Source organism: Dendrobates tinctorius, unplaced genomic scaffold, assembly GCF_039654945.1.
Source record: "Dendrobates tinctorius isolate UK_male_01 unplaced genomic scaffold, ASM3965494v1 ptg000005l, whole genome shotgun sequence".
Lineage (NCBI taxonomy): Eukaryota > Metazoa > Chordata > Amphibia > Anura > Dendrobatidae > Dendrobates > Dendrobates tinctorius.
Window position 1 is genome coordinate 16,208,739 of NW_027361673.1, and position 26,882 is coordinate 16,235,620.

The 26,882-nt window shown below is 43.2% G+C and overlaps 1 protein-coding gene across 2 annotated transcripts in view; it reads right to left on the reverse strand.

Moving 5' to 3' along the window:
• NEK10 (NIMA related kinase 10) overlaps positions 1–26,882 on the reverse strand; it is a 419,159-nt gene that overhangs the window by 48,851 nt on the left and 343,426 nt on the right. The window contains exons 30-33 of one of the 2 annotated variants that reach the window (XM_073568451.1): positions 23,211–23,248; positions 22,983–23,123; positions 7,647–7,747; positions 1,044–1,154 (exon numbers count right to left, since the gene is read on the reverse strand). In XM_073568451.1, the coding sequence (XP_073424552.1) occupies positions 1,044–1,154; positions 7,647–7,747; positions 22,983–23,123; positions 23,211–23,248 (391 nt within the window). The remainder of the gene's footprint in view (positions 1–1,043; positions 1,155–7,646; positions 7,748–22,982; positions 23,124–23,210; positions 23,249–26,882) is intronic. The other variant, XM_073568458.1, reaches the window with a different exon arrangement.

The window sequence follows — 26,882 nt, forward strand, 5'->3', positions numbered from 1 at the left end:
ACAAGATCGCTGCCTGGCACATAATAACGCGACTTCTCCTCTGATCTCACAATGACAGATGATCAGAGGTGAAGCAGCGTTACTGTGTGACAAGATCGCTGCCTGGCACAGCTGTGCCAGGCAGCAATCAGCTGTGCCAGGCAGCGATCTAGTCACACAGTAACGCTGCTTCACCTCTGATCATCTGTCAGTGTTAGATCAGAGGAGAAGCCGCGTTACAATGAGTGAGATTGCCGGGAAACAAGCAGCTTTCCCAGCGATCGCTCCCATTGGCTGCTGTGACGCTGACGTCATCAGGACCTGAACCAATCAGGTCTCGATGACGTCGGGGGTCACAGCATGCATTGTGCACCGGGATCCCCGCGTTGTAAGGTATGTGGGGGTCCCGGGGGGGCACAAAACCGCCGACAGTAGATAAACGTCGGCGCTGCACAAAGCCCAGCAAGCGCCAACGTTTATCTACTGTGGGCGGTCGGGAAGAGGTTAAAAGTATTCCTGATACAACTTCTTTGGAGCACAACTCATCCACATTAATAGGAAAATAACATTTTTCATTTTTCCTCTCTATATGCTAATCAGAGCCATCTGGCCTAATGGGTGTCTGCGGACTGTGCTCAGTGCCTCTGTTGTCTTCTCTATTGTCGTCCTCTTACCTTTATTGACATGGTTGACGACTTCTATGTCATCCACATAGTCTAATCAACTCTGTCACTTGCTCCTTGGTCAACAAGATCTGAGCAGATGCAACAGACTATGGGGATGATATTTGTCATGTCAATCAAGGAAGGACTGCGATTGCAGAGACCGATGAGGTGGGTTAGCATACAGAGCGGGAGAATTAAAAAAAGTTACATCTTCTGATGCCTGGAACATTAGCTTCCACTAAAGTATCTTTTAGTTCAGTCCACTGGAGGTAGATACTGGTTGTAAAGGAAGATGTATTTGTAGAAACATCTGTATCACTAATTATACTTATGAATTCAAATGAACTGGAGAGGAAATAATATTTACATAACATGATATTTGATCCTAGGAATGTATACCTTTTGAATTTCAGCTTTCAGGTTGCAGGGATTGCTCTGGAGACTGAAAAGAGATTTTTTGTATCGTTCGACAACCCTCCTCTTCAGGTTATCATGGAGAGCAGGGGGTAGCTGTAGAAATCACATGAAAGTGTTAAAGAAAATGCTTGAGACTACTGCAGGATATGGTATTGAATATATAAAATCAACAGATCAGCGTTACATACTCACTTTCCTTATTTATTTGCCTGGCCCAAGTGTCTTTTGGGTCCTGTGTAGTGTTGAGCATTCCGATACCGCAAGTATCGGGTATCGGCCGATACTTGCTGTATCGGAATTCCGATACCGACTTCCGATATTTTTTCAATATCGGAATTCGGCATCGGAATCGGAAGTTCAAAGTTGATTGACAGCCTGACGTCATCATGATGCGCGGTGTGTGCGCATCATGATGCGCCGTCATTTCGGGCCTTCCGGGGGTCTCTGCCGGCCTGCCGGGGGGCTGTGTGGACTGCCCGGGGTCTGTACCGGCCTGCCGGGGGGCTGTGCCGGCCTGCCGGTGGTCTGTGCACCCTGTGGGGGTCTGTACCGGCCTGCCGGGGGGCTGTGCCGGCCTGCCGGTGGTCTGTGCACCCTGTGGGGGTCTGTACCGGCCTGCCGGGGGGCTGTGCCGGCCTGCCGGTGGTCTGTGCACCCTGTGGGGGTCTGTACCGGCCTGCCGGGGGGCTGTGCCGGCCTGCCGGGGGGCTGTGCTGATGTCCGGGGGTCTGTGCAAGCATCGTCCGATGGGACTACAAGTCCCATCTGGCGATGCCTGCTACCATGACAGTGATTGACACATTAGCCAATGATGGGACAGTAGTAGTCCCATCATCCGGCTAATGTGTTAAATGTTAAAAAAAAAAAAAAAAAATACTACATACATACTACATACATACTACATGCATGCTACATATATACTACATGCTACATACATACTACATGCTACATACATACTACATATATACTACATGCATGCTACATACATACTACATGCTACATACATACTACATATATACTACATGCATGCTACATACATACTACATGCTACATACATACTACATGCTACATACATACTACATATATACTACATACATACTACATACATGCTACATACATGCTACATACTGCATGCTACATACATACTACATACATACTACATGCATGCTACATACATACTACATACATACTACATACATGCTACATACATACCACATATATACTACATACATGCTACATACATACTACATACATACTACATATATACTACATGCATGCTACATACATACTACATATATACTACATGCATGCTACATACATACTGCATGCTACATGCATGCTACATACATACTACATACATACTACATGCATGCTACATACATACTACATACATACTACATACATGCTACATACATACCACATATATACTACATACATGCTACATGCTACATACATACTACATACATACTACATACATGCTACATACATACTACATATATACTACATGCATGCTACATACATACTACATATATACTACATGCATGCTACATACATACTGCATGCTACATGCATGCTACATACATACTACATACATACTACATGCTACATACATACCACATATATACTACATACATACAATACATTCATACAATACATACATAGACATACAGTACATATAACATAGAGTAACATACTTACCAATACTTGTCACATTGTTCCCCGAAGCCATTGTCTTTTCCGGAATAAATATTAACATAACAAACCACAAAAATACTCACCCACAATCCGAAGCAGTCCACGAGTGTGTCCCACGACGATCTTGGGTAGAGAACTGCAGCATCAGATGATGCTGCCGTTCTCTACGGGCTGCAGGAATCCAATGACGGAAGGTAGGTATCCTTCCGCACTGTATTCCTCCGCCACTTAAAAAAAAAAAAGTCCCTAGTCTCACTTTATGCCATTGCTGCGTGGGAAATTCCCACACAGCAATGGCATAAAGTGAGACTAGGGACTTTTTTTTTTTTTAAGTGGCGGAGGAATACAGTGCGGAAGGATACCTACCTTCCGTCATTGGATTCCTGCAGCCCGTAGAGAACGGCAGCATCAGCTGATGCTGCAGTTCTCTACCCAAGATCGTCGTGGGCACACTCGTGGACTGCTTCGGATCGTGGGTGAGTATTTTTGTGGTTTGTTATGTTAATATTTATTCCGGAAAAGACAATGGCTTCGGGGAACAATGTGACAAGTATTGGTAAGTATGTTACTCTATGTTATATGTACTGTATGTCTATGTATGTATTGTATGAATGTATTGTATGTATGTAGTATATATGTGGTATGTATGTAGCATGTAGTATGTATGTAGTATGTATGTAGCATGCATGTAGCATGCATGTAGTATATATGTAGTATATGTAGTATGTATGTAGCATGTAGTATGTATGTAGCATGCATGTAGTATATATGTAGTATGTATGTAGCATGTAGTATGTATGTAGCATGCATGTAGTATATATGTAGTATGTATGTAGCATGTAGTATGTATGTAGCATGCATGTAGTATATATGTAGTATGTATGTAGCATGTAGTATGTATGTAGCATGCATGTAGTATATATGTAGTATGTAGTATGTATGTAGCATGCATGTAGTATGTATGTGGTATGTATGTAGCATGTAGTATGTATGTAGCATGCATGTAGTATATATGTGTTATGTATGTAGCATGTAGCATGCATGTAGCATGCATGTAGTATGTATGTAGTATGTATGTGGTATGTATGTAGCATGCATGTAGTATGTATGTAGTATATATGTGGTATGTATGTAGCATGTAGTATGTATGTAGCATGCAGTATGTATGTAGCATGCATGTAGTATGTATGTAGTATATATGTAGTATGTATGTTGCATGTAGTATTTATGTAGTATGAATGTAGCATGTATGTAGTATGTAGTATGAATGTAGCATGTATGTAGTATGCATGTTGTATGTATGTAGCATGTATGTAGCATGTAATTTATTTATTTTATTTTTTTTTTACATTCAGCACATTAGCCGGATAATGGGACAACTACTGTCCCATCATTGGCTAATGTGTCAATCACTGTCATGGTAGCAGGCATCGCCCGATGGGACTTGTAGTCCCATCGGACGATGCCTGCACAGACCCCCGAAGCCTGCACAGACCACCGGCAGGCCGGCACAGCCCCCCGGCAGGCCGGCACAGCCCCCCGGAGCCTGCACAGCCCACCGGCAGGCCGGCACAGCCCCCCGGCAGGCCGGCACAGCCCCCCGGAGCCTGCACAGCCCCCCGGCAGGCCGGCACAGCCCACCGGAGCCTGCACAGACCACCGGCAGGCCGGCACAGCCCCCCGGCAGGCCGGCACAGACCACCGGAGCCTGCACAGACCCCCTGGCAGGCCGGCACAGCCCCCCGAAAGGCCCGTACAGACCCCAGAGAGGCTGTACAAGGCAAAAACAGGGTTTTTCTTATTCCGATACCGGAAGTCCCATAGACTTGAATTGGCTCCCAAGTCCAAAACTGTCCTGATTAATAGGATTCCTGACCTGGATCATTTAACCACTTTTGTACTGTTTAACCTCTTGGATTGCTTATTTGGACTTAACCCTCGACTGTGCAGACTTTTTCTAGTCTGTCTGATATTTTTAACTTGTTTCCTTTGACCTTCCTGACCTATAGGCCCATGCCTTCTGATTCCTCCATTGTTTCCTCTCCCTCTGGTTTTGACCTGGTTAATTAACTATTTTATTGCTTCACTGGCTGCTCACAACAACCCAGAGAACCTCTGCAGTGAAGGCCAAATCCCTATGCATAAAAATGGGTGAAAATTAAAACGTTCCCTGGCATTCCCTGTGACCTGCTAGTGGAGTAGCTGGTTTGAAGACTATCCGTTGAAGCCCTATTAACAGTTACCAAATTCCTTGTAAAGTTCTGAACAATTAGTAGAATATTGATTTTTTCATCTTATGAGAAATTGGCACTTATCTTCAAAGAATACAAAAATTACATAAAACATCATTCTGCCAGTCCGACATTCATAAGACATGCATAATATTGGGTAGTGGACTTTCAGGGGTCTATATGATAGAAAATACCCAAAAGTGACACCATTCCAAAAACTGCACCCCTCAAGGTGCTCAAAACCAGACTCAAGAAGTTTATTAACCCTTCAGGTGCTTCAAAGGAATTTTTTTTATTTTTTTAAAAAAAATGAACATTTAACTTTTTTTCACAAAAAAAAATTACTCAGGTTTAATTTTTTTATTTTACCGAGGGTAACAGGAGAAATTGGACTGGAAAAGTTATTGTGCAATTTGTCCTGAGTACGCCGATACCTGATATGTGGGGGGGAACCACTGTTTGGGCGCATGGCAGAGCTCGGAAGGGAAGGAGCGCCGTTTGACTTTTTCACTGCAAAATTGGCTAGAATTCAGATCGGATGCCATGTCACGTTTGGAGAGCTCCTGATGTGCCTAAACAGTAGAATCCCCCCACAAGTGACCCCATTTTGGAAACTAGACCCCCCAAGAGACTTATCTAGCTATGTGGTGAGCACTTTGAACCCACAAGGGCTTCACAGAAGTTTATAACGTACAGCCGTACAAATAAAAAATCATATTTTTTCCACAAAAATGATCTTTTCACCCCCAATTGTTATTTTCCCAAGAGTAACAGAACCCCAAAAGTTACTGTGCAATTTGTCCTGAGTACACTGATACCCCATATGTGATGGTAAACCACTATTTGGGCGCATGGCAGAGCTTGGAAGGGAAGCAGCGCCATTTGACTTTTTGGCTGGAATTGAGATCGGACGCCAAGTCGCGTTTGGAAAGCCCCTGATGTGCCAAAACAGTGGAAACCCTCCAATTCTAACTCCAACCCTAGCCCCAACACACCCCTAGCCCTAACCCTGGCCCTTACCCTAACCCTAATGGGAAAATGGAAATAAATACATTTTTTTTTTATTTTAGTATTTTTCTCTAACTAAGGGGGTGATAGCGGGGGGTTTGATTTACTATTTATGGGTTTTTATTTTTGGCAGCTGTCGCACGCTGAAAGACGCTTTTTATTGTAAAAATAGTTTATGCATCACCACATTGTGAGAGCTATAATTTTTCCATATTTTGACCCACCGAGTCATGTGAGGTCTTATTTTTTGCAGGACAAGTTGACATTTTTATTGGTACCATTTTCGGGCACGTGACATTTTTTGATCGCTTTTTATTCTGATTTTTGGGGCGCAGAATGAACAAAAATCAGTGTTTCATGAATTTCATTTGGGGGGGTGCGTTTACATCGTTCCACATGCGGTAAAATTGATAAGGCAGTTTTATTTTTTGGGTCAGGACGATTACAGCGATGCCTCATTTATGTCTTTTTTTATGTTTTGGCGCTTTTATGCAATGAAAACAATTTTATATAAAAAGTAATTATTTTTGCATCGCTTTATTCTGTGAGCTATAACTTTTTTATTTTTTTGCTGATGACACTATGTGGTAGCTCGTTTTTTGCGGGACAAGATGACGTTTTCAGTGGTACCATGGTTATTTATATCCGTCTTTTCGATCGCGCGTTATTGCACTTTTTGTTCGGCGGTATGATGATAAAGCTTTATTTTTTGCTTCGTTTTTTATTTTTTAAGGAGTCCAATAAAGGAGTTAAATAGTGGGACAGTTTAATAGGGCGGGTCGTTACGGATGCGGTGATACCAAATATGTGTACTTTTATTTATTTTTTTTTTTTATTTATTACGGAATATTTTTTTCTTTTAAATTTATTTAGCGATTTTTTATAAATAATTTTTACACTTTTTTTAAATTTTTTTTTTAACTTTATTACAATGTCCCAGGGGGGACGTAACTGTCATGTGACAGATCGCTGATCTGTCACATCACAGATCGCTGTGACAGATTAGCGATCTATCACAGGCAGTGCTGCAGGCTTCCTCATGCCGGCGCTTTGCAGGCATGAGGAAGCTGCCGCCCTACAGACCCTCGAAGGTCCCCACCGCCATTTTGGATTCGGGAACCTGCAGGGAAGGAGACCCCCGCAGCAGCGCTGCACATCGCGCTGCTGTGGAGGTCTCAGGGAAGCACGGAGGGAGCCCCCTCCCTCCCGATGCTTCCCTAAACCCCTGGTGCTTCCCTAAACCCCCGGTACACTGCGATCGTGTTTGATCGCAGTGTGCCAGGGGTTAACGTGTCGGGGGCGGTCCGTGACCGCCCCTGACACATAGTGCCGGGTGTCAGCTGTGATAATCAGCTGACACCCAGCTGCGCTCCCCCGTGAGCGAGGCTGATCGCGCTAGACATACTATTCCGTCCTTTGGACTTAGGTCTCAGGTCACATGGACAGAATAGTACGTCTAATGTAGGAAAGGAGTTAAAATAGATTGACAGGCTACTGTAGACAGATAATGGACCTTTGGAGACCACTAGGTCCCACATGAAAAGAATTACTGAACCATGAAATGTAATAATTGAGATAAGTTCAAATTTTAAAATGAAATGGCAAAATGTAGTATTTCAGAGATGCATAAATCAACCACTGAAATCTTTACCTGTGTAATGAAAATAATTTTGTGCAGTTGGATTAATATCTGCTGAATCGGATCACTGATCTGTCGCACTTTTCTCTGTGACACTGAAATACCTGCAGATGCTGTTGTGTAGAAAACAAGTTACAAGACAAAAGTGAATGAAAAACAACATTTCTCCATTTCAACATTTTTCATTACATTTATATACCATATATACTCGAGTATAAGCCGACTCGAATATAAGCTGAGACACCCAGTCTTACCACAAAAAATTGGGAAAACTTATTGACTTGAGTATAAGCCTGGTATGCATGGCCCCGTCATACCTATCTAGGTATGCATGGCCCCCTCATCCCTATCCTGGTGTGCATGGCCCCCTCATCCCTATCTTGGTATGCATGTCTCCCTCATCACTATATTGGTATGCATGCACTCCTCATCCCCTTGCTGATATGCATGGCCCCTTCATCCCTATCCTGGTATGCATGGCCTCCTCATCCCCTTCCTGGTATGCATGGCCCCTGCTCCACTATGGGAGTGGAGAGCAGTGAATATTCATTCCCTTAAGTAGCAGGCACACTTCAGAGCCCAGCCACTGCAGGAAGCCTGCGACTGCGGTTAACAGCATGTCCACTATTAAAGAGAAATTAATATTCACTGCTCTCCACCCCCAATGGCGTGGAGAACAGTGAATATTAATTTCTCTTTGGCAGTGGGCACAGGAATTACACACAGCACTCAGCTCCTGCCTACTGTGACCCGCTGCTCTGCCGCTGCCACTCCCCCTCCATCTTGTGGGACCCTAACTCGAGTATAAGCCGAGGAGGGCTTTTTCAGCTTAAAAATGTGCTGAAAAATTCAGCTTATACATGAGTATATATGGGAATTGATTCATTTTCTACTTATGCAATATGAACCTTATAGCTCAGTGTCAGATAGGCTACACACATAATTTTCCAACATCCACTTGCATGTGGTCATGTGTAATGATTGCTGAAAAATATTTGTATGGTAACATTTTCCATGTGTGTATCTTCATCCTTAATGTAAATTAAATATTAGACATAAACAAAAATATTAATACTACTCTGGTCCAGCATCCACTTCAATACTCCATGGCACCCGGAAAGCCAGAGCCAGGCAGAGCAAACTTCTTTGGTTGACAAGTGTTGCAAAATCATGCTAGTGCAGATGTTTTTGCTCATCTTCTATTAATTGTGAATTATGGATGACCACTAGTTTGGTAAACACTAGTTTGAGTTCTCATCCTTCCTATAAGTTATTAGAGATGAGCAAAAAGATAGACAATAAACTGGTCAACTTCAGTACTCCGTGGCAGCCGGACCAGGGCAGATGAAACTACCTCTGCTGTCTCTCAAATGCCAGCATCCAAGGCATCTCCTGTGATTAATAGGCACCAACGTCATGATGTGTGCTCATCTCTATGAATTACAGCCGGTGAAATAAGTATTGAACAGGTCACCAATTTTCTAAGTAACTATATTAATAAAGGTGCTATTGACATGAAATTTGCACCAGATGTTGGTAACAACCCGTCCAATCCACACAAACAAAGGAATCAAACTATAGGTGTTCATAAATTAAGTTATGTGTAATAATCAGAAATGACACAGGGAAAAAGTATTGAACACACTTACTGAAAATAGCTTTTGCTGTCCCTGAAGCTGAAACGGCATCGACGATCCTTGAACCTGAAAATGCATCTGCAGACCTTGAACCTGCAGCTGCACCTGCAGTAAATGAACCCTGACACCGCTCCTGTGGTACCTGAACCCTGAAGCCACACTTGCGGTACCTGAACCCTGACACTGCTGCTGCGATAACTGAACCGTGAAGCCGCACCTGCGGTACATAAATCTAGAAGCTGCTTCTGTGGTACCTGAACCCCGAAGCTGGACCTGCGGTACCTAAACCCTGACACTGCTCCTGCAGTACCTGAACCGTGTAGCCGCACCTGCGGTACCTAAACAAAGAAGCTGCTTCTGCGGTACCTGAACCTTGTCACTGCTCCTGCGGTGCCTGAATCTTGAAGCCGCACCTAATCCCTGACACAACTCTGGCGGCACTTGAACACTGATGCCACTCCAGCCGTACCTGAGCCTGACACAGCTCCAGCGGTATCTGAACCTGTAGCTGCACCAGCTGTATCTGAACCCGCACCAGCTTTTCCTGAACCTGAGGGGGAAGCTGCATCAGCAGTACCTGAACCTGAAACTATTCCAGCAGTACTTGAACCAGCACCAAGGTTAACGTTCCCAAGTCCATACTGTCGAACCTTGTTTCAGTATCCGAACTCTATCCTTCCAATGACTCAGTTAGTTTATGTCCTGTCCAATGACCCAGAACTCATACTGACTGAGTAGGGTCCGAATCCTGTCCTGACAGGGACTCCGAGCCCATGTCTGTGATCCTGACCTCTAGGGTCAGTAGCTGCAGTACCGGGGACTGCTTAAACGTGGTACATGATGGCTACCTGCAGCTCAAGCCTAACTCCACCATCAGGAGCTCTGTAGCACAGTGGGTCCATGATTCACGTGTGTGACATCCTTTCTTCCGGTATATGAAGTTTGCCAGTGCTATATGCTAAAAACAGACCTACGCCATGATGTACCAACCTCCAAACTTCACTACTGCTATGCCGCTTTTGGCATGATATGCAGTGCCTTTTGACCTCCAAACATGGTGTGTATTATGACATCCAAAGAGTTCAATTTTGGTATTATCTGACCAAACTATATTCTCACATTATTTCACAGGCTTATCTAAATGTTGTTGAGCAAACTTTAAACACACTTGAACATGCTTTTTATTCAGCAATGGAGTCTTGCAAGGTGAGCATGCACACAGGCCATGGAGATTAAGTGCACTACTTATTGTTTTCTTTGAAACAATTGTACCTGCCTATTTCAGGTTTTTCTATAGCTGTTTCTTGGCTTTTGTACAACTCTCCTGATGACTCCTTTCACTCCTCTGTCTGAGGTCTTGCGGAAAGCAACTGGTCATGGTGGGTTTATGGTGAAATTATGTTCTTTCCACTTTCATAATATGGCCCCAACAGTGCACACTGGAACCTTCTAGTAGTTTAGATTTTTTTATTAACCAATGCCATCAGTATGTTTTGTAACAATAAGGTTGTGAAGGTCTTCAAGCAGCTCACTGGTTTTACCCATTAGAAGATGTTTCTTGTGTGACACATTGGTAATGAGACACCTTTTTATAGGCCATCAGTTGAACCAGCTGATATTATTTTTCACTAAGTGGCAGGATTGCTTTCTAATTACTGATAGATTTCTGCTTGTGTCACGACATTCCATGGCTTTTTGCACCTCTCTTTTTTCATGTGTTCAATACTTCTTCCCTGTTTCATTACTCATTATTACACTCAACTTGATTTATGGACAGCTACGTTTTGGTATCTTTGCGTGTGTGCATTGTGCATTGGATTGGTTGTTACTGACATCTGGAATTTCATGCCAATGGCACCTTTAGAAATATATTTACTTAGAAAATTGGTGTTCAATACTTATTTTACCCACTATATTGGTTTGTTACACCTTTCGCAAATATTAATAAATATTGTTAAAGCATAACTTTCATTCTTTTTTTAAATAACCCAGTAGTATATGAAAAAATAATGCAGAATTTTAAATTACTATTCTACACTCACTGAGAAACCAAAACTAAGAGATAAAAGTTGTTACAGTTTAATAGAGGGACCAAAGAAATCAGTGCATAAAGAATTAATGAAGGCTTTCTTCATATATTTTATTCTCCTGTTGATCTTTTCCAAAGTATTATGTTATCCAACATGGACACTTGATTGACAGCCACACTGCATTTCAGTGCAAAACCCTAGTTATAAAAAAGGAGATAACTGATCACAGAATTTAGACTACACAAACATGAGGAGAAAATGTGACTTAGCTAGTAAATTAGAAGCAGGGACAGAATTTTGGACTGGGAGCGAATCTCATAGCAGCTTGCGCGCATTCTTTCTAAAGCTGAGCTCTGGAGCAATTGACAATTAGAGATGGAGATTGCAAAGAGTTAAAGCTCTTGAAAATGCATCACACAAGAGACATTGTGGTCAGAAATACTGTTCTTATTAAACTGTATAGACATGACAGCCTAATGCAAGGCAAAAATGGAATATGTACCCAACATAGACTTATTTGGTAGCAGAAACTCAAATGGACCATAACAAGTAAAGCCTTGATATTTCAGGTAAAAGGGGATATGCAGCCAAGGAAAAATTATTTGAATATAACACCTGCACAGGGAACTGTCAGAGCATCTACCGACATATCGGAACTTACAGACCCTTTTGCAGTGGCTGTTAAACAGGGACCTACAGACACTAATCGTTTTTCTCCTGAGTGGCAGAAGACTACAGTTCCCAGGGACCCTTGTTTCAGTGAGATGATAGAAGAAGAGAGAAGGAGGGACTTGGGGGAGGACGCTGTGAAGAAAGTGAAAGTAAATGTGCAGAGGAGGAAGAACGTGGCTGCTGCTTGCTGTGAGAGACAGAGCGGTGTGGATCTCAATTCCCCTAAGTTGCAGAGTGTGGGGAACCCCGCGGAGATACCCATGTTGCTGGAGAGAGCAAAGATCCAGAGAGTCCTGCCGGCACTCCCATCGCATAAAGGTCTAAAACTTGCAGCCCCCAGCTGGAGTCCAAAGAATCCTCCGGCTGTTAGAGGCACAGTGAGTGCCCTTCTGAGACTTGTGGTTCTATCAGTGCTATTTACAGTGAGTACACGGCTACCTAGACTATTGACAGCAACACTCATCTAAGTGCAGCCACGGTTGCGACTTTGCGTGCCAACATCTGTGGCAACTGGGCCCCAACATTTGGACTGAGTCAATACAAAAGAGGGGGAACCTGCCACATTATATTTGCAGGGTTGGAGTTGAATTAGATTGTGATGTGTATATGACTTTTATAGAGCACCGTTAATTGCATTGTATGTTTATCCGTTTAAACCCACCTCAATTCTGCTGCATAGCAATAAATCTATTAAACTGTTTTACTCCTGTTTCCTGAGTGTGTACTGAGCTGTGGCAGGGGCTTCCCGAATCAACCCCTGGCAGAAGATAACTGTCCTTCTGCAGCCCCAGAGACAGAGCTCCAATCAAGATTCGGGTGGAGGCACAGCGCCCTAGAGAGGTGAGACCCCCCATAACACCCAGGGTACCGTGGTAGCCCTAAAGGGGTGTTACACTTACAACAGCTTAGAAAGTTTTAAGATACCATAGAAGCCATATTTACCTTACTAATATATTGCTTATCTGGTTCCAATGCTTCTCAGGTCCGACACCGCGCTCTATTTTCTGGCTCATCAATGACATTTCAAATCAAACATGTGACTGCTAAAGCCAATCATTGATGTAGTAAGTCACTGCTGTGGTCAGTGATTCAGTATTGCAGTTACATTTTTTGAGTCAAAAACATCATCAGAAAAGCAGTAATAGGAGAGACCATCAGGAAAAGAACAAAGAAAGGGAACCAGAGTGATGGGGATCAGTAACATGACTATGGCTTCTATTGTTGTTTTACTGGTGCAACATTCAAATCTGTTTTCAAAAAATGTTTTTGTTCTCATTTATTTTTTTTTTCAGTGAAAATTTTGCACTTTTATTTCCAGGGTCACTTTTATAATTCTGCTAGAGTCGCCCTTGGAATACAGTATAGAATGGCTTCACTAATATTAATTCAGTGCAGGTTAGATCACCAAAGCACCATTATGGCTACTGGTATGCCTCTACAAATACACATACATATATATATTTAACATGCAAAGTGATGCTCATCAACATGCATCATGCAATGCTTTATATATATATATATATATATATATATATATATATTCTAGTGTGTCTAATGGTTGATAGTCGATGGGAGGTATGTATCAAAGAGATGGCTTGTCTCTGTGATGTAACCCAGAGTATTTTCTCTAGTGCATGGAAGCACTAAGAGGTTCGTTTGTTGCACCTGGGATCGGGTTGCGGGTAACTATGAGAGATGGGCGGGTCTGGCTACCCACATACCTCAGCTCTGGGTGTGGTTACAGCCTATATAATAGAGGCTGTTGTTTGGCACATGGTCTGTGTGTTGGGAGGGAGAAGGCCTCCTGTGTGTTTGGCTCCAGATTGAGCCTAAATAATGGATACTAACCCAGTCTGTGTGCCCACAGGCCTGGCGGAGCAGAGCCCTTCTAAGGACATTGTTATTTTGTTTTGCCTGATCTAAAGGCTGTTTACTTTCTGTTTGTGCTTCTGGGGTTTATGAAGCAATAAATCCACATGAACTTTTAAAGGAACGTGCCTCCTGTTTTCCTCCCATCGCACCCGAGTGAGTACAACCCGTACAATATATATATTGAGTTCAGTAACTTCTGAATTGCTTGGCTAACTTATTATATGCAGTAATAGCCAAAAGTGCTGGCCCTACAACTGGTGTTATACGTGAGCATTTCCAGCACAGACGTGAGACTGCAACAGGAAGGACTGCATGTCCTGGGTTAAGTCTGTTGCAAGCCAGCAAGCATCGCCAGACAAAATGGAGGACCTGCTGAAACACCTGGTGCAGTTGCAGCAGCAACAGCAAGAGACCAACAGGGTGTTGTTAGAGCAGATCCAGAAGAACCAGAAGGAGCAATGGCAGCAGATGCAGCTTCTGGTAGAATCATAGAATCGTAGAGTTGGAAGCGACCTCCTGTGCCATCTGGTCCAACCCCCTGCTCAAAGCAGGATTTGCTAAATCATCCCAGTCAGATGTCTGTCCAGCCTCTGTTTGAAGACTTCCATTGAAGGAGAACTCACCACTTCTCATGGCAGCCTGTTCCACTCATTGATCACTCTAACTGTCAAAAAGTTTTTTCTAATATCTAATCTGTGTCTCCTCCCATTCAGATTCATCCCATTGCTTCTAGTCTTTTCTTGTGCAAATGAGAATAAAGTTGATCCTTCTACAATGTGACAGCCCTTTAGATATTTGTAGACAGCTATTAAGTCTCCTCTCAGTCTTCTCTTTTGCAAACTAAACATTCCCAAATCCTGCAACCTTTCCTCATAAGACAGGGTTTGCAGACCGGTCACCATTCTGGTTGCTCTTTTCTGAACTTGCTCCAGTTTGTTGATGTCCTTTTTAAAATGTGGTGCCCAAAACTGGACACAATATTCCAGATGAGGTCTGACCAAAGAGGAGTAGAGGGAAATAATGACTTCATGTGATCTAGACTGTATGCTTCTGTTAATACATCCTAGAATTGCATTTGCCTTTTTTGCTGCTGCATCACACTGTTGACTCATATTCAGTCTGTGATCTATTAGTATACCCAAGTCTTTTTCACATGTTCTGTCACTTAGCCCTATTCCTCCCATTCTGTATATGTTTTTTTCATTTTTATTGCCCAGATGTAGTACTTTGCATTTCTCCCTGTTAAAAACCATTCTGTTAGTTGCTGCCCACTTCTCCAGTTTATTTATATCTTTTTGAATCCTCTCTCTCTTCTCTAGTATTAGCTATCCCTCCTAGCTTTGTGTCATCAGCAAATTTAATCAGCTTACCCTCAATTCCTTCATCTAAATCGTTGATAAAGATGTTGAACAATACAAGGCCCAGGACAGAGCCCTGTGGTACCCCACTTGAGACATTCTTCCAACTGGATGTGCAGCCATTTACGACCACTCTTTGGGCCCGATCATTAAGCCAGTTATGAATCCACCCAACAGTTGCCTTGTCCATTCCAAACTTAGTCATTTTTTCAATAGGGATTGTATGAGAGACTTTGTAACCGCCATCCAGGGCAGGATGAGTGCCCCAACCCCAAGTCTAGCTGATGATGCCCACGTCCGGAAAGTGATAAGACGGGCTTTGCAGAAAATGACTGCCAGGGATGATGTTGAGGCCTTCCTAACAGTGTTTGAAAGGGTCACCGAGAGTGAGAAACTCCCGCCAGAGCAGTTGGCAGAATTATTGGTGCCATACTTGATGATAGAACCCCAGAGAGAGTACTATAATTTAGCTAAGTATTGACAGCTAAAAACAGATTATGGCATGCTTGGGGGTGACAATGATTTGCAGGGCAAAGTGGGTTCACCGTTGGGCATATCACCAGGACAAACCACTGCGGTCCCAAATGTTTGACCTGTTGCACCTGGTCCAGAAGTGGCTGCAGCCACAGTCCTCTACGCCTGCGCAGATGGTAGAACAGGTGGTGATGGACCAGTTTGTGCACTCACTGCCAAGGCCCATACAGACATGGGTTGCCCAGGGTGATCCCCAGAATTCCGATGAACTGGTCAGACTGGTAGAGAGACACCAGGGGGATGAAGGTTCCATGGGAAAGCAGCCCACTCCATACTGGGGGTTCCAACAGGGGGTGGAGGCCCAAAAGGGGGTGGGGCATCCAAGTTCCAAAGGGCGGGACAGGTTGTGCACACGGTTCCTATATAGGTGATGGTATTTGCCGGAGGTGACACGGGCCAGGACATATAGCCGCCCGTTGTCCCCTGACCCCCGAGCAGATGGACTGCAGCATAGGACACCGTAGTTCATATTATGCATATCCGGCTTGCAGTGTGAACTCTCCATCCAATGAGGGGCCTCAAGTGTGTCCCGTGAAGGTGAACGGTCAGGAGGTAATGGCACTGCTAGACTCCGGAAGTATAGTGACCCTTGTTAGGGCCACTTTTCCTCTCCAACTCATTCCGGGGAAAAAGGTCGGCATTTGTTGCATAAGTGGTGATGATAAGCACTACCTTATGGCTAGCGTGGACACTGAAATGGCCCACGGCACTGAGTCCCATGAGATCGGCGTCATACGGGACTTATTGCACCCTACTATTATAGGCCGGCACTTTTGCTTATTTTGGGATCTGTGGGGAAGGGTTCTGAGATTGCTGGTATGAATAGGGAACCAGTGAACCGTAATAAGATATCACCATACCCAGAGGCAGATGGGTTTCCCTTTTGTGTCCTTGTGGGGCATGAGGAGGAAGTGTCCCCTGTGTCTGACATTCCAGAGTTAGGGGTGACCAGTGAGAATTTTGGGACTGCCCAATATAGGGACTCAACTCTGAAAAAAGCTTTTAACAATGTCACTGTAATTAATGGGGTTACACAGGAGCTAGGGGCTGACACAAGGTTTCCCTATTTTATAATGAGTGTGGAGTTGTTGTATTGGGTCACGAAAGTGAGTGAGGAGCTGGTGGAACAGTTAATAGTGCCGGGCCCCTAAAGACGGAAGGTGTTGGATATGGCACATTCACACATCTTGGAGGGACATCTGGGAGTGGAGAAAACACAGGAACGGATCATGCAGAGGTTCTACTGGCCTGGATGTCACCGGGAAATATTAAACTATTGCAGGTCCTGCCCTACGTGTCAGTTAACTGCCCCCACCTCTCACTTTTGGAGTCCCATCGTGCCATTGCCCATCATTAAAGTGCCATTTGAGAGAATTGCTATGGATTTGGTCGGTCACCTGGTGAAATCTGCTCTTGGGCATCAATACATATTGGTCATCCTGGACTATGCCACACGCTACCCTGAAGCAATTCCCCTGAGAAATTCCTCCGCAAAAAATATAGCCCGCAAATTGGTCCATGTTTTTTCCTGGTCAGGTTTACCAAAGGACTGACTGACCAGGGAACACCTTTAATGAGTAAGGTGATGAGGGAGTTATACAAAGCCCTGCAAATCTCCCAGTTGAGGACTTCAGTGTACCATCCTCAAACAGATGGCCTTGTCGAAAGGATCAATAAAACACTGAAAAGCATGCTGAGAACAGCTATAGAAAAAATGGCAGAGACTGGGACTGTCTCTTACCATATCTGTTGTTTTCCATCTGTGAAATTCCACAGGCCTTCATGGGGTTCTCCCCATTCGAGCTTCTGCATAGCCAACATCCGTGAGGTCTCCTGGATATAGCCAAGGAAACCTGGGAAGTCACGCCCCACAGAAGAGTTATTGAGCATGTGGCACTGATGCAGCAGAGGATTGCGAAGGTGATGCCCATCGTAAGAGGACACCTCCTCCAGACAGAAGAAGCTCAGGTCAGGGTCTACAACCGGTCAGCCAGAGAGAGGCAGTTCAATCTGGGAGATCAAGTTCTTGTGCTATTTCCGACAGTGGAGAGAAAGTTCTTGGCCAAATGGCAAGGGCCGTACGATATGGTGTAGAAGCTTTGTGATGTAAATGATAAGGATCATCAATCAGGAAGACTGAAACCATATCAGGTCTACCATGTCAACCTCATCAAGCCATGGCAAGACAGAGAGCCGGCTGAAACTCCGTGCTTGCTGGGCAACCCAGAAGGCGAGGTTGGTGGTGTTGCCATAGCAGAGATGCTGTTGAAGACCCAAAAACAGCAGTGCCGAGAGTTGCTCCAGAAGAACAAGGACCTGTTCTCGGAATTACCGGGGTGCACAAAGGTCGTAGAACACAAAGTTCTGATGGAGCCACATGTGCACGTAAACGTGAAGCCTTATCGGATCCCGGAGGCCCGCAGAGAAGTAATCTCCAAGGAGGTGGAGCACATGTTAAAACTCGGTGTCATTGAGAAGTCCATGAGTGGTTGGTCGAGCCTGATTATCCTGGTTCCAAAATCCGATGTTGAGTGGAGGTTCTGCAACGACTATCGGAAGTTGAATGAGGTCTCCAAGATCTCCATGCCACGCTAATCGAGAAACTTGGGCCCGCAAGGTACATAACCACCTTGGATTTGACAAAGGGATACTGGCAGATCCCCATAGCACAGGAAGCCAAGGAGATGCTTTCAGTATGTTTGAATGCCGTTTGGACTGCAGGGGGCTCCGGCAACCTTCCAGAGAGCTATGGATAGAATGCATGAACCCCATAAGCAATACGCCGCTACATACCTAGATAGGTATGTCATTATCTTTAGCCCAGACTGGGAGAGTCATCTGGAAAAGGTCCAAGCGGTGTTTGATGCTCTAAGGAAGGTGGGGTTTTCAATAAACACAAAGAAGTGTGCCTTGGGAAAAGAAGAAGCTAAGTACCTAGGATATGTAATGGGTCAAGGCGAAATAAAACCCCAAATCAGTAAGGTGGAGGTAATTCAAACATGGCCGAGACTGTTGTCCAAGAAGCAAGCTAGAGCATTCCTGAGGAGCGTGGGATACTAGAGGAGGTTCATCCCGAACTTCGCCATGATGGCCGTGCCCCTGACTGACCTTAAGGGGATGAGATTGGTAATGGGCAAATGGTCTGAAGAGGCAGAGACGGCATTTCAAGAAATGAAAGGGGCTCTGTGTAATCAACCGGTTTTGGTGGCCCCTGACTTTAAGAAAGGGTTTATTCTCCAAACAGATGCCTCAGATGTCGGGGTAGGAGCAGTTCATTCCCAGGAGATACATGGGGAGGAGCACCCTGTTCTCTACCTGAGTAGGAAGCTATCTTCATGTCAGAGGAATTACTTGGTTGTAGAGGAGTGCTTGGCCATAAAGTGGACGGTGGACACATTAAGGTACTATCTGGTAGGACGTTAGTTTAGGTTAGTATCCGACCATGCCCCACTCAGTTGGTTGAGGGAAACAAAAAGGAAAAATGCTAGGGTCACCCGTTGTTTTTAGCCCTACAAGATTTCAACTTCCATGTAGAGCATAGAGCAGGGAAGCGACATAGTAATGCCGATGCCCTCTCGAGAATCCCTTGTCTGGTAGGAGAAAGTGCCAAGCCCCATGGCTTTAGGCAGAGGAGGAGAATTGTAGTGTGGCTAATGGTCGCATAGTCGATGGGAGGTATGTGTCACAGTGATTGCTTGTCTCTGTGATGTAACCCGGAGTATTTTATCTAGTGCATGAAAGCACTAAGATTCGTTTGTTGCACCTATGACAGGGTTGCAGGTAGCTATGAGAGATGGGTGGGTCTGGCTACCCACATATCTGACATTTGGGTGTGGTTTCAGCCTATATAATGGAAGCTGTTGTTTGGAACATAGTCTGCGTGTTGGGAGGGAGAAGGCCTCCTGTGTGTTTGGCTCCAGATTGAGCCTGAATACTGGACACTAACCCAGCCTGTGTTCCCACAGGCCTGGTGGAGCAGAGTCCTGCTAAGGACATTGTTACTTTGTTTTGCCTGATCTAAAGGCTGTTTACTTTCTATTTGTGCTTCTGGGGTTTATGAAGCAATAAACCCACATGAACTTTTAAAGGAATGTGCCTCCTGTTTTCCTCCCGTCGAACCTGAGTGAGTACAAGCCCTACAATATATATTGAATTCAGTAACTTCTGAATTGCTTGGCTAAGTTACTATATGCAGTAATAGCCAAAAGTATTGACACTCTTGAAACTGTTCAAGAAAATTGAGCTTTTCTCCCAGAAAATAATTGCAATTGCACATTATATTATACACATTTAGTTCCTTTGTGTTTATTGGAACAATACAAAAATACTGAGAAAAAAAAAGCAAATTGGATATAACTTAACACAATAAAAACAAAAACAAAAATGGGCTGGACAAAATTGTTGGTACCTTTCCAAAATTATGGGTAAACAACTTTGTTTTAAGCATGTGATACTCGTTCGTTGTCATGATAGAAAATTACAGGACTGTATGTCGTGACAGAATCCCTTTCGGATTGAAGCTAATCACTGATTGAACGAGTTTCTATAGCCCACACCTTACGTAGCCAAAGATAAATCTCACTGTATTCATGCCAACATCTATCTGCAGTGTGCAGCCTTTTCAGACATGTACAAAAGGAAATTACATCAATTTAGTAAATCACTTGATTGATTAGTATCCTGCAGTGCGATGGAGTACAGTGCAGAGGTGAGGAAAGGAACAGGTACAGAAGCTCATTTTAAATAATCTCAACTCACACATGCAACTTTTAGGGCATTTTTTATGTACTTTTTGTAGAGCGAAAGCTTGGAGTTGATTCAAAAGAACTAGCAAATAAAGAGGAGGAACGCAAACATCTACATCCCGTGGGATTCACTTCTGACTGACTCAGTAAATGGATTAAAAAACTGCATCTCGAATTTCAGCAAAAACTTTTCCAGCCTAACCATATAGTAACCTTTAGCTGATAACCATGAGCACACAAGTGCATGAACTGCATATGTGGAAAACACCACAATTTCTGGCTTTTGATAAGCCAGGGCTGGCAGAATGTCATCTGTGAGTCACGTTGCACAGCAGACTTTGCATCATCCCTGACAAATCAAATGCTGTGCTGCGGACACTGGAAGGTAAGAGATTTGTGGGCCTCCCGTCTAGCCACCAGGTACCACTGATGTGAACGCTGGACAAGAGTTCCAAAACTTAACCCTCTCTTCTGTAGTTAATACACTCACCTCCTGCCACCTTCTCCGGTATCCAGCACCTTTCCGCTCCTCTTTCACCACTCTTCAAACTCTCGGGTCAAACTACACTTTGCATAACCTGGAAATGTTTTTTACAATGTAAGCCTATTTAGTGTCAGACTGAGGCTCCATAGGTTTACTTTGTAAGAGAGACTTCTGGCTCATGCATAGAGTGAGCCATATAGTCTAAAGAGCACTGATGTCATTTAGAAGGGAGCTGAGAGGCGCTGGATACCAGAGAAGATGGCAGGAGGTGACTATATTAACATAATCACTACACTAAATACACATATTCGCACAATTTAGAGAAAAAAAAGTTAATGGGAGTGCTTCTTTAACTTCAGGACTGTGCCAATTTGATTTTCATCTTTGCATACAGGATATGATAGATCTTTTATTTTTCATTGCCGCAGCTATATGATGCTTTGTTTTTTTGTAATACAAGTTTCACCAATGTATGCCCTCACAAAAGTAAGTATGGTCAGACAATTCTAAGGCTCATCACTACATCAAGTACTGTGAGCCCATACCTAGATGGAGTCTTAAATGTGCCGGGAGAATCCCTTGGGAAATGATGAAATAGACAGCTTTCCCCTCAGTCTCTCTCATAAATGGCAAAGGTATGGGGTTCCTCTGATTTCACATTTGGTTGGGACTGCGACTGTATTACAACCAATTGAGTTGGACTGCTCCACTTCTGATCTCATGGGCACAAATGGAGTATCAACATGGTCAAGTATTTTTGTCACAATGCAACAACTGACTACTACTCAAACTTAGCATGTACTTCATGCATCCTAGAGCAGTAAATGACAACAGTATTGTGACTATGCACACCTGTATACCAGTTTATTACAGTTTTTTGTATAAACTATGTCTCTAGTGTGACGCTATCACTTCTCATGGCCAAGCCGTGAGTCGGAGTGGTCAAGGAGTCCAGGAGGTTAAGTCATAAACAGAAGGAAGAGACAAAAGCGTAGTCAGGTAACGTGCCGAGGTCTGAGTATCGGGAGGTTAAGGGATCAGAACTGAAGGGGTTAAACAGGCGGATGGTCAGAACGAAGTCCAAAGTCAGGCAACAGATCAAGAAAACAGAACACAAGGCACAGGAGAGCACAAACCTCACAAGATGAACGTATGTCTGGCAGAGGTCTGGGAGAAGCTGCTCAGTTAAATAGGCATTGCAATTACCCGGGATAGTGAACACCTGAGACAGCTGACGCCTTCCAGTCACAGATTGGCTAGTCAAGCTGTCAATCAACACACTGACAGCTCAGCACGCCCCTGTACCAGATTGGATGGCCATGCTGTCCATCAAAGTACTGACAGCTTCAACAAACCTCTGTACTGGTTTGGACGGCTGCGCTGTCAGTAACAGCATTCCAGACACCCTGAGGGGTGGAACTGTGACATCTAGAGTAATAACATGCTGCATTTTAGTGGTAACATTTATGGCTTTTCTTACCGCTCACCATGGACAAGTGAAAGATAAGAGAATAGACAAGTGGCGTTCACAAATAGTTTTTAGATAGATTTTTACTTCCATAATGTCTCTCACATTGACCTTGAATGTTCCACAAATTTCATTAGGAATTTCAACTTTTCACAATGTAAATTACAAATGACAGAAAAACCCTCTACAGGCTACAAATCTCATTACAACAACCATTGGTGTGGGCACCTGTGGGCACACATAGCAGAAAAAACTCCCAGTAAAGTAACAAAAAATCATGTTGTCTCTCAAAGTTGTCCATCTTCTACTCATCTGGGGATATGTCGAGCAAAGAAGAAAGACAAGAAAAAACGTCTCCTTAAGCAGTAGAGACAACTGTGTTTTACTATGAACTTTAGAAATATTTTAAAAATACCTTTTTGATATTCTTTAAGTGTTATAAAGCAGCATGTTTTTTTTCAACAAGTATACACATATGACATCTTGAGAAAAAGATATATATTCACAGGCAAAAAGAACAAGCATGACATTCCACTAAAAATATATACCAGAATGTTTCAGACTGTGAAGAACCACAGTAGAAAAACTGTGAGCAGGCCATTCTGCCCCTAACGAAGTCGCTAGCTTCCTACTTTGAGACCTGAACACCAGTGAAGGAACTTTCAGAAGAAGATCAATAGGCAGCAAAGCTGAAGAAAAGAAAGGAAGAGACAGTGTTTCATGTTATATCCTAAGAGAAACTTTCAAACTTCTGAGCTCAGAAAGAAAAGAATTACCTGGTCTTGGTTTGGAACTTGTGCTTCCAGTGTGCTCTCTGAAAAATACAAAGTGTAAAATGTAAGGCTAAAAAAGTACCATATATTTTATTTAATATAATAGGAAATAGCATTTAAAAAGCTCTTATAATTTTAGCAGATAATCCATATTTTATGTACAGTGGTTCTTGAAAGTTGGTGAACCCTTCAGAATTTTCCATATTTCTGCATAAAGTCCTAAAGTAGATAAAGAGAAACAAGTGAAATAAATTTGTCAAAATATTATATTTTGCATTTTTTTTAAATTAGGAAAATAATTCAATGTCTGTGAATGGCAAAAGTATGTCCGTCAGCATCTGATGTGACCTTATTGTGCAGCAAAAACTGCATCTACACATTTCCGGTAATTTTTATTAGTCCTGCACATCGGCTTGGAGGAATGTTAGCTAATTTCTTCCTACTAAATAGCCTCAACTCTTGTCATGTTGGTGGGCTTTCACACATGAACTGCTCATTTCATTTCCTTCCACAAAATTTCTATAGGATTAAGGTCAGGTCTTTGACGTGGCCATTCCAAAACTTTCACTTTATTCTTTTTTGACCACTTATTTGTAGAATAATTATGTGTTTTGGAGATTTGTCTTTGATCTATGTTCTCTTGAGATTCAGCTGTCATAACATTTCCCTTTAGAATTTGCTGGCATATTTCAGAATGCATTGGTCGATCAATGATCACAAACAGTCCTGGCTCAGTTGCAGAAAAACAGGCAAAAACCATGATCCTTCCTTCATTGTGTTTCACAGATGGTATGAGGTTTCTATGCTGTAATGCAATGATTTTCTTTCTCCAAACATAACGCTTTTCATTTAAACCAAAAAGCTCCATTTTGGTATCATCCATCCCCAAAAATTGTTCCTGTAGCTTTCTAGCTTGTCCAAAGAAGTTGGGCAGTAATGTTCTTTTTGCTAGGAGGTAGCGACCATGCTATTTTAGAATTTTGGATAACTAGAGGAGGAAGACCTGTGAAGACTCAGACGTCAAGGTTAGATTTCAGAAAGGCAGATTTTAAGGGATTCAGAAAGAGAATTGGAGGGATCCAATGGCTGGATATCCTTAAAGACAAAAATGTCCAGGAAGGATGGGAAATCTTGAAAAATGAAATTCTCAAAGCACAATTGTTAACAATTCCGAAAAGAGAGAAGAATAGGAAGCATTTAAGGAAGCCAGGATGGATGAACACAGAACTTAAGCACATGCTAAAAAGGAAGAAAAAAATGTTTATAAAATGGAAAGAGGGAGGCATATCTAAAGAAGAATATAATGCTGTCTGCAGAACCTGCAGGGCACAAATCAGATTAGCTAAAGCTGACAATGAATTGAGGCTTGCAAGAGATGTCAAAAGCAATAATAAAGGATTTTGGGGATATGTCAAAAGTAAAAGAAAAGTCAAAGATGCTATAGGATTTTTACAGGATGAAAATGATGAAATGGTAAGACAGGATGTTGAGAAGGCCGAACTTTTAAATTCCTATTTTGCATCTGTTTTCTCTCAGAAAGGAAATGTGACATCAACTGTTCTTCACTGTCCTATTAAGGGAATAGAAGAATCCAGGATATCTATAAACAGAAAGATAGTGAGGAAACACTTAGCTAACCTAAATGAATTCAAGTCTCCAGGTCCAGATGAATTACACCCCAGAGTACTGAAGGAGATAGCAGAAGACATTTTTGAACCCCTCTCCATAATATTTGAAAATTCTTGGAGAACAGGAGAAGTCCCAGAAGACTGGAGAAGAGCAAATGTTGTTCCTATCTTCAAAAAGGGGAAGAAGGTGGACCCAGGCAACTATAGGCCGGTGAGTCTGACTTCTATACCAGGAAAGATCTTTGAACAAATTATTAAACAACATGTATGTCAGTACCTGGATAAGAATGAAGTGATTAAACAGAGTCAGCATGGGTTTGTAACTAATAAGTCATGTCAGACTAACTTAATTTCCTTCTATGACGGAATCACTGATTGGGTGGATCAAGGAAATGCTGTAGATATAGTATATCTTGACTTCAGCAAAGCATTTGACAAAGTATCTCATACAATCCTTATTGAAAAAACGACTAAGTATGGAATGGACAAGGCAACTGTTAGGTGGATTCATAACTGGCTTAGTGATCGGACCCAAAGAGTGGTCGTAAATGGCTGCACATCCAGTTGGAAGAATGTCTCAAGTGGGGTACCACAGGGCTCTGTCCTGGGCCCTTTATTGTTCAACATCTTTATCAACGATTTAGATGAAGGAATTGAGGGTAAACTGATTAAATTTGCTGATGACACAAAGCTAGGAGGGATAGCTAATACTAGAGAAGAGATAGAGAGGATTCAAAAAGATATAAATAAACTGGAGAAGTGGGCAGCAACTAACAGAATGGTTTTTAACAGGGAAAAATGCAAAGTACTACATCTGGGCAATAAAAATGAAAAAAGCATATACAGAATGGGAGGAATAGGCCTAAGCAACAGCACATGTGAAAAAGACTTGGGTATACTAATAGATCACAAACTGAATATGAGTCAACAGTGTGATGCAGCAGCAAAAAAGCAAATGCAATTCTAGGATGTATTAACAGAAGCATACAGACTAGATCACGTGAAGTCATTATTTCCCTCTACTCCTCTTTGGTCAGAGCTCATCTGGAATATTGTGTCCAGTTTTGGGCACCACATTTTAAAAAAGACATCAACAAACTGGAGCAAGTTCAGAAAAGAGCAACCAGAATGGTGACCGGTCTGCAAACCCTGTCTTATGAGGAAAGGTTGCAGGATTTGGGATTGTTTAGTTTGCAAAAGGGAAGACTGAGAGGAGACTTAATAGCTGTCTACAAATATCTCAAGGGCTGTCACATTGTAGAAGGATCATCTTTATTCTCATTTGCACAAGGAAAGACTAGAAGCAATGGGATGAAACTGAATGGGAGGAGACACAGATTAGATATTAGAAAAAACTTTTTGACAGTTAGAGTGATCAATGAGTGGAACAAGCTGCCACGAGAAGTGGTGAGTTCTCCTTCAATGGATGTCTTCAAACAGAGGCTGGACAGACATCTGACTGGGATGATTTAGCGAATCCTGCTTTGAGCAGGGGGTTGGACCAGATGGCCCAGGAGGTCCCTTCCAACTCTACGATTCTATGATTCTATGATTCTATGGAGACCGTGGAGTTTCTCCATGCAGTCCTGATATGCACACCATTATTGTTCAGTGTCCTCCTGATGGTGAACTCATGAACTTTTATATTGCCTAATGTGAGAGGCCTTTAGTTGCTTAGAGGTTATCTTGGATTCCTTTGTGACTTTGCAGACTATAGTATGTCTTGCTTTTGGAGTGATGTTTATTGGTCGACTGCTCCAGTGTCACGTCGCAGCCAGACTCAGGGCCTGCTGTTCCGGCGTCGGCCACTAGGAGGCGCCGGACGTCACTGCCAGACTCAGGGCCTGCAGTTCCGGTCTCGGCCACTCGGGGGCGCCGGACCGTCACGTCGCCGTCGGACTCAGGGCCTGCTGTTCCGGCGTCGGCCACTAGGAGGCGCCGGACGTCACTGCCAGACTCAGGGCCTGCAGTTCCGGTCTCGGCCACTCGGGGGCGCCGGACCATCACGTCGCCGTCGGACTCAGGGACGGCTATTCCTGCCTCAGCC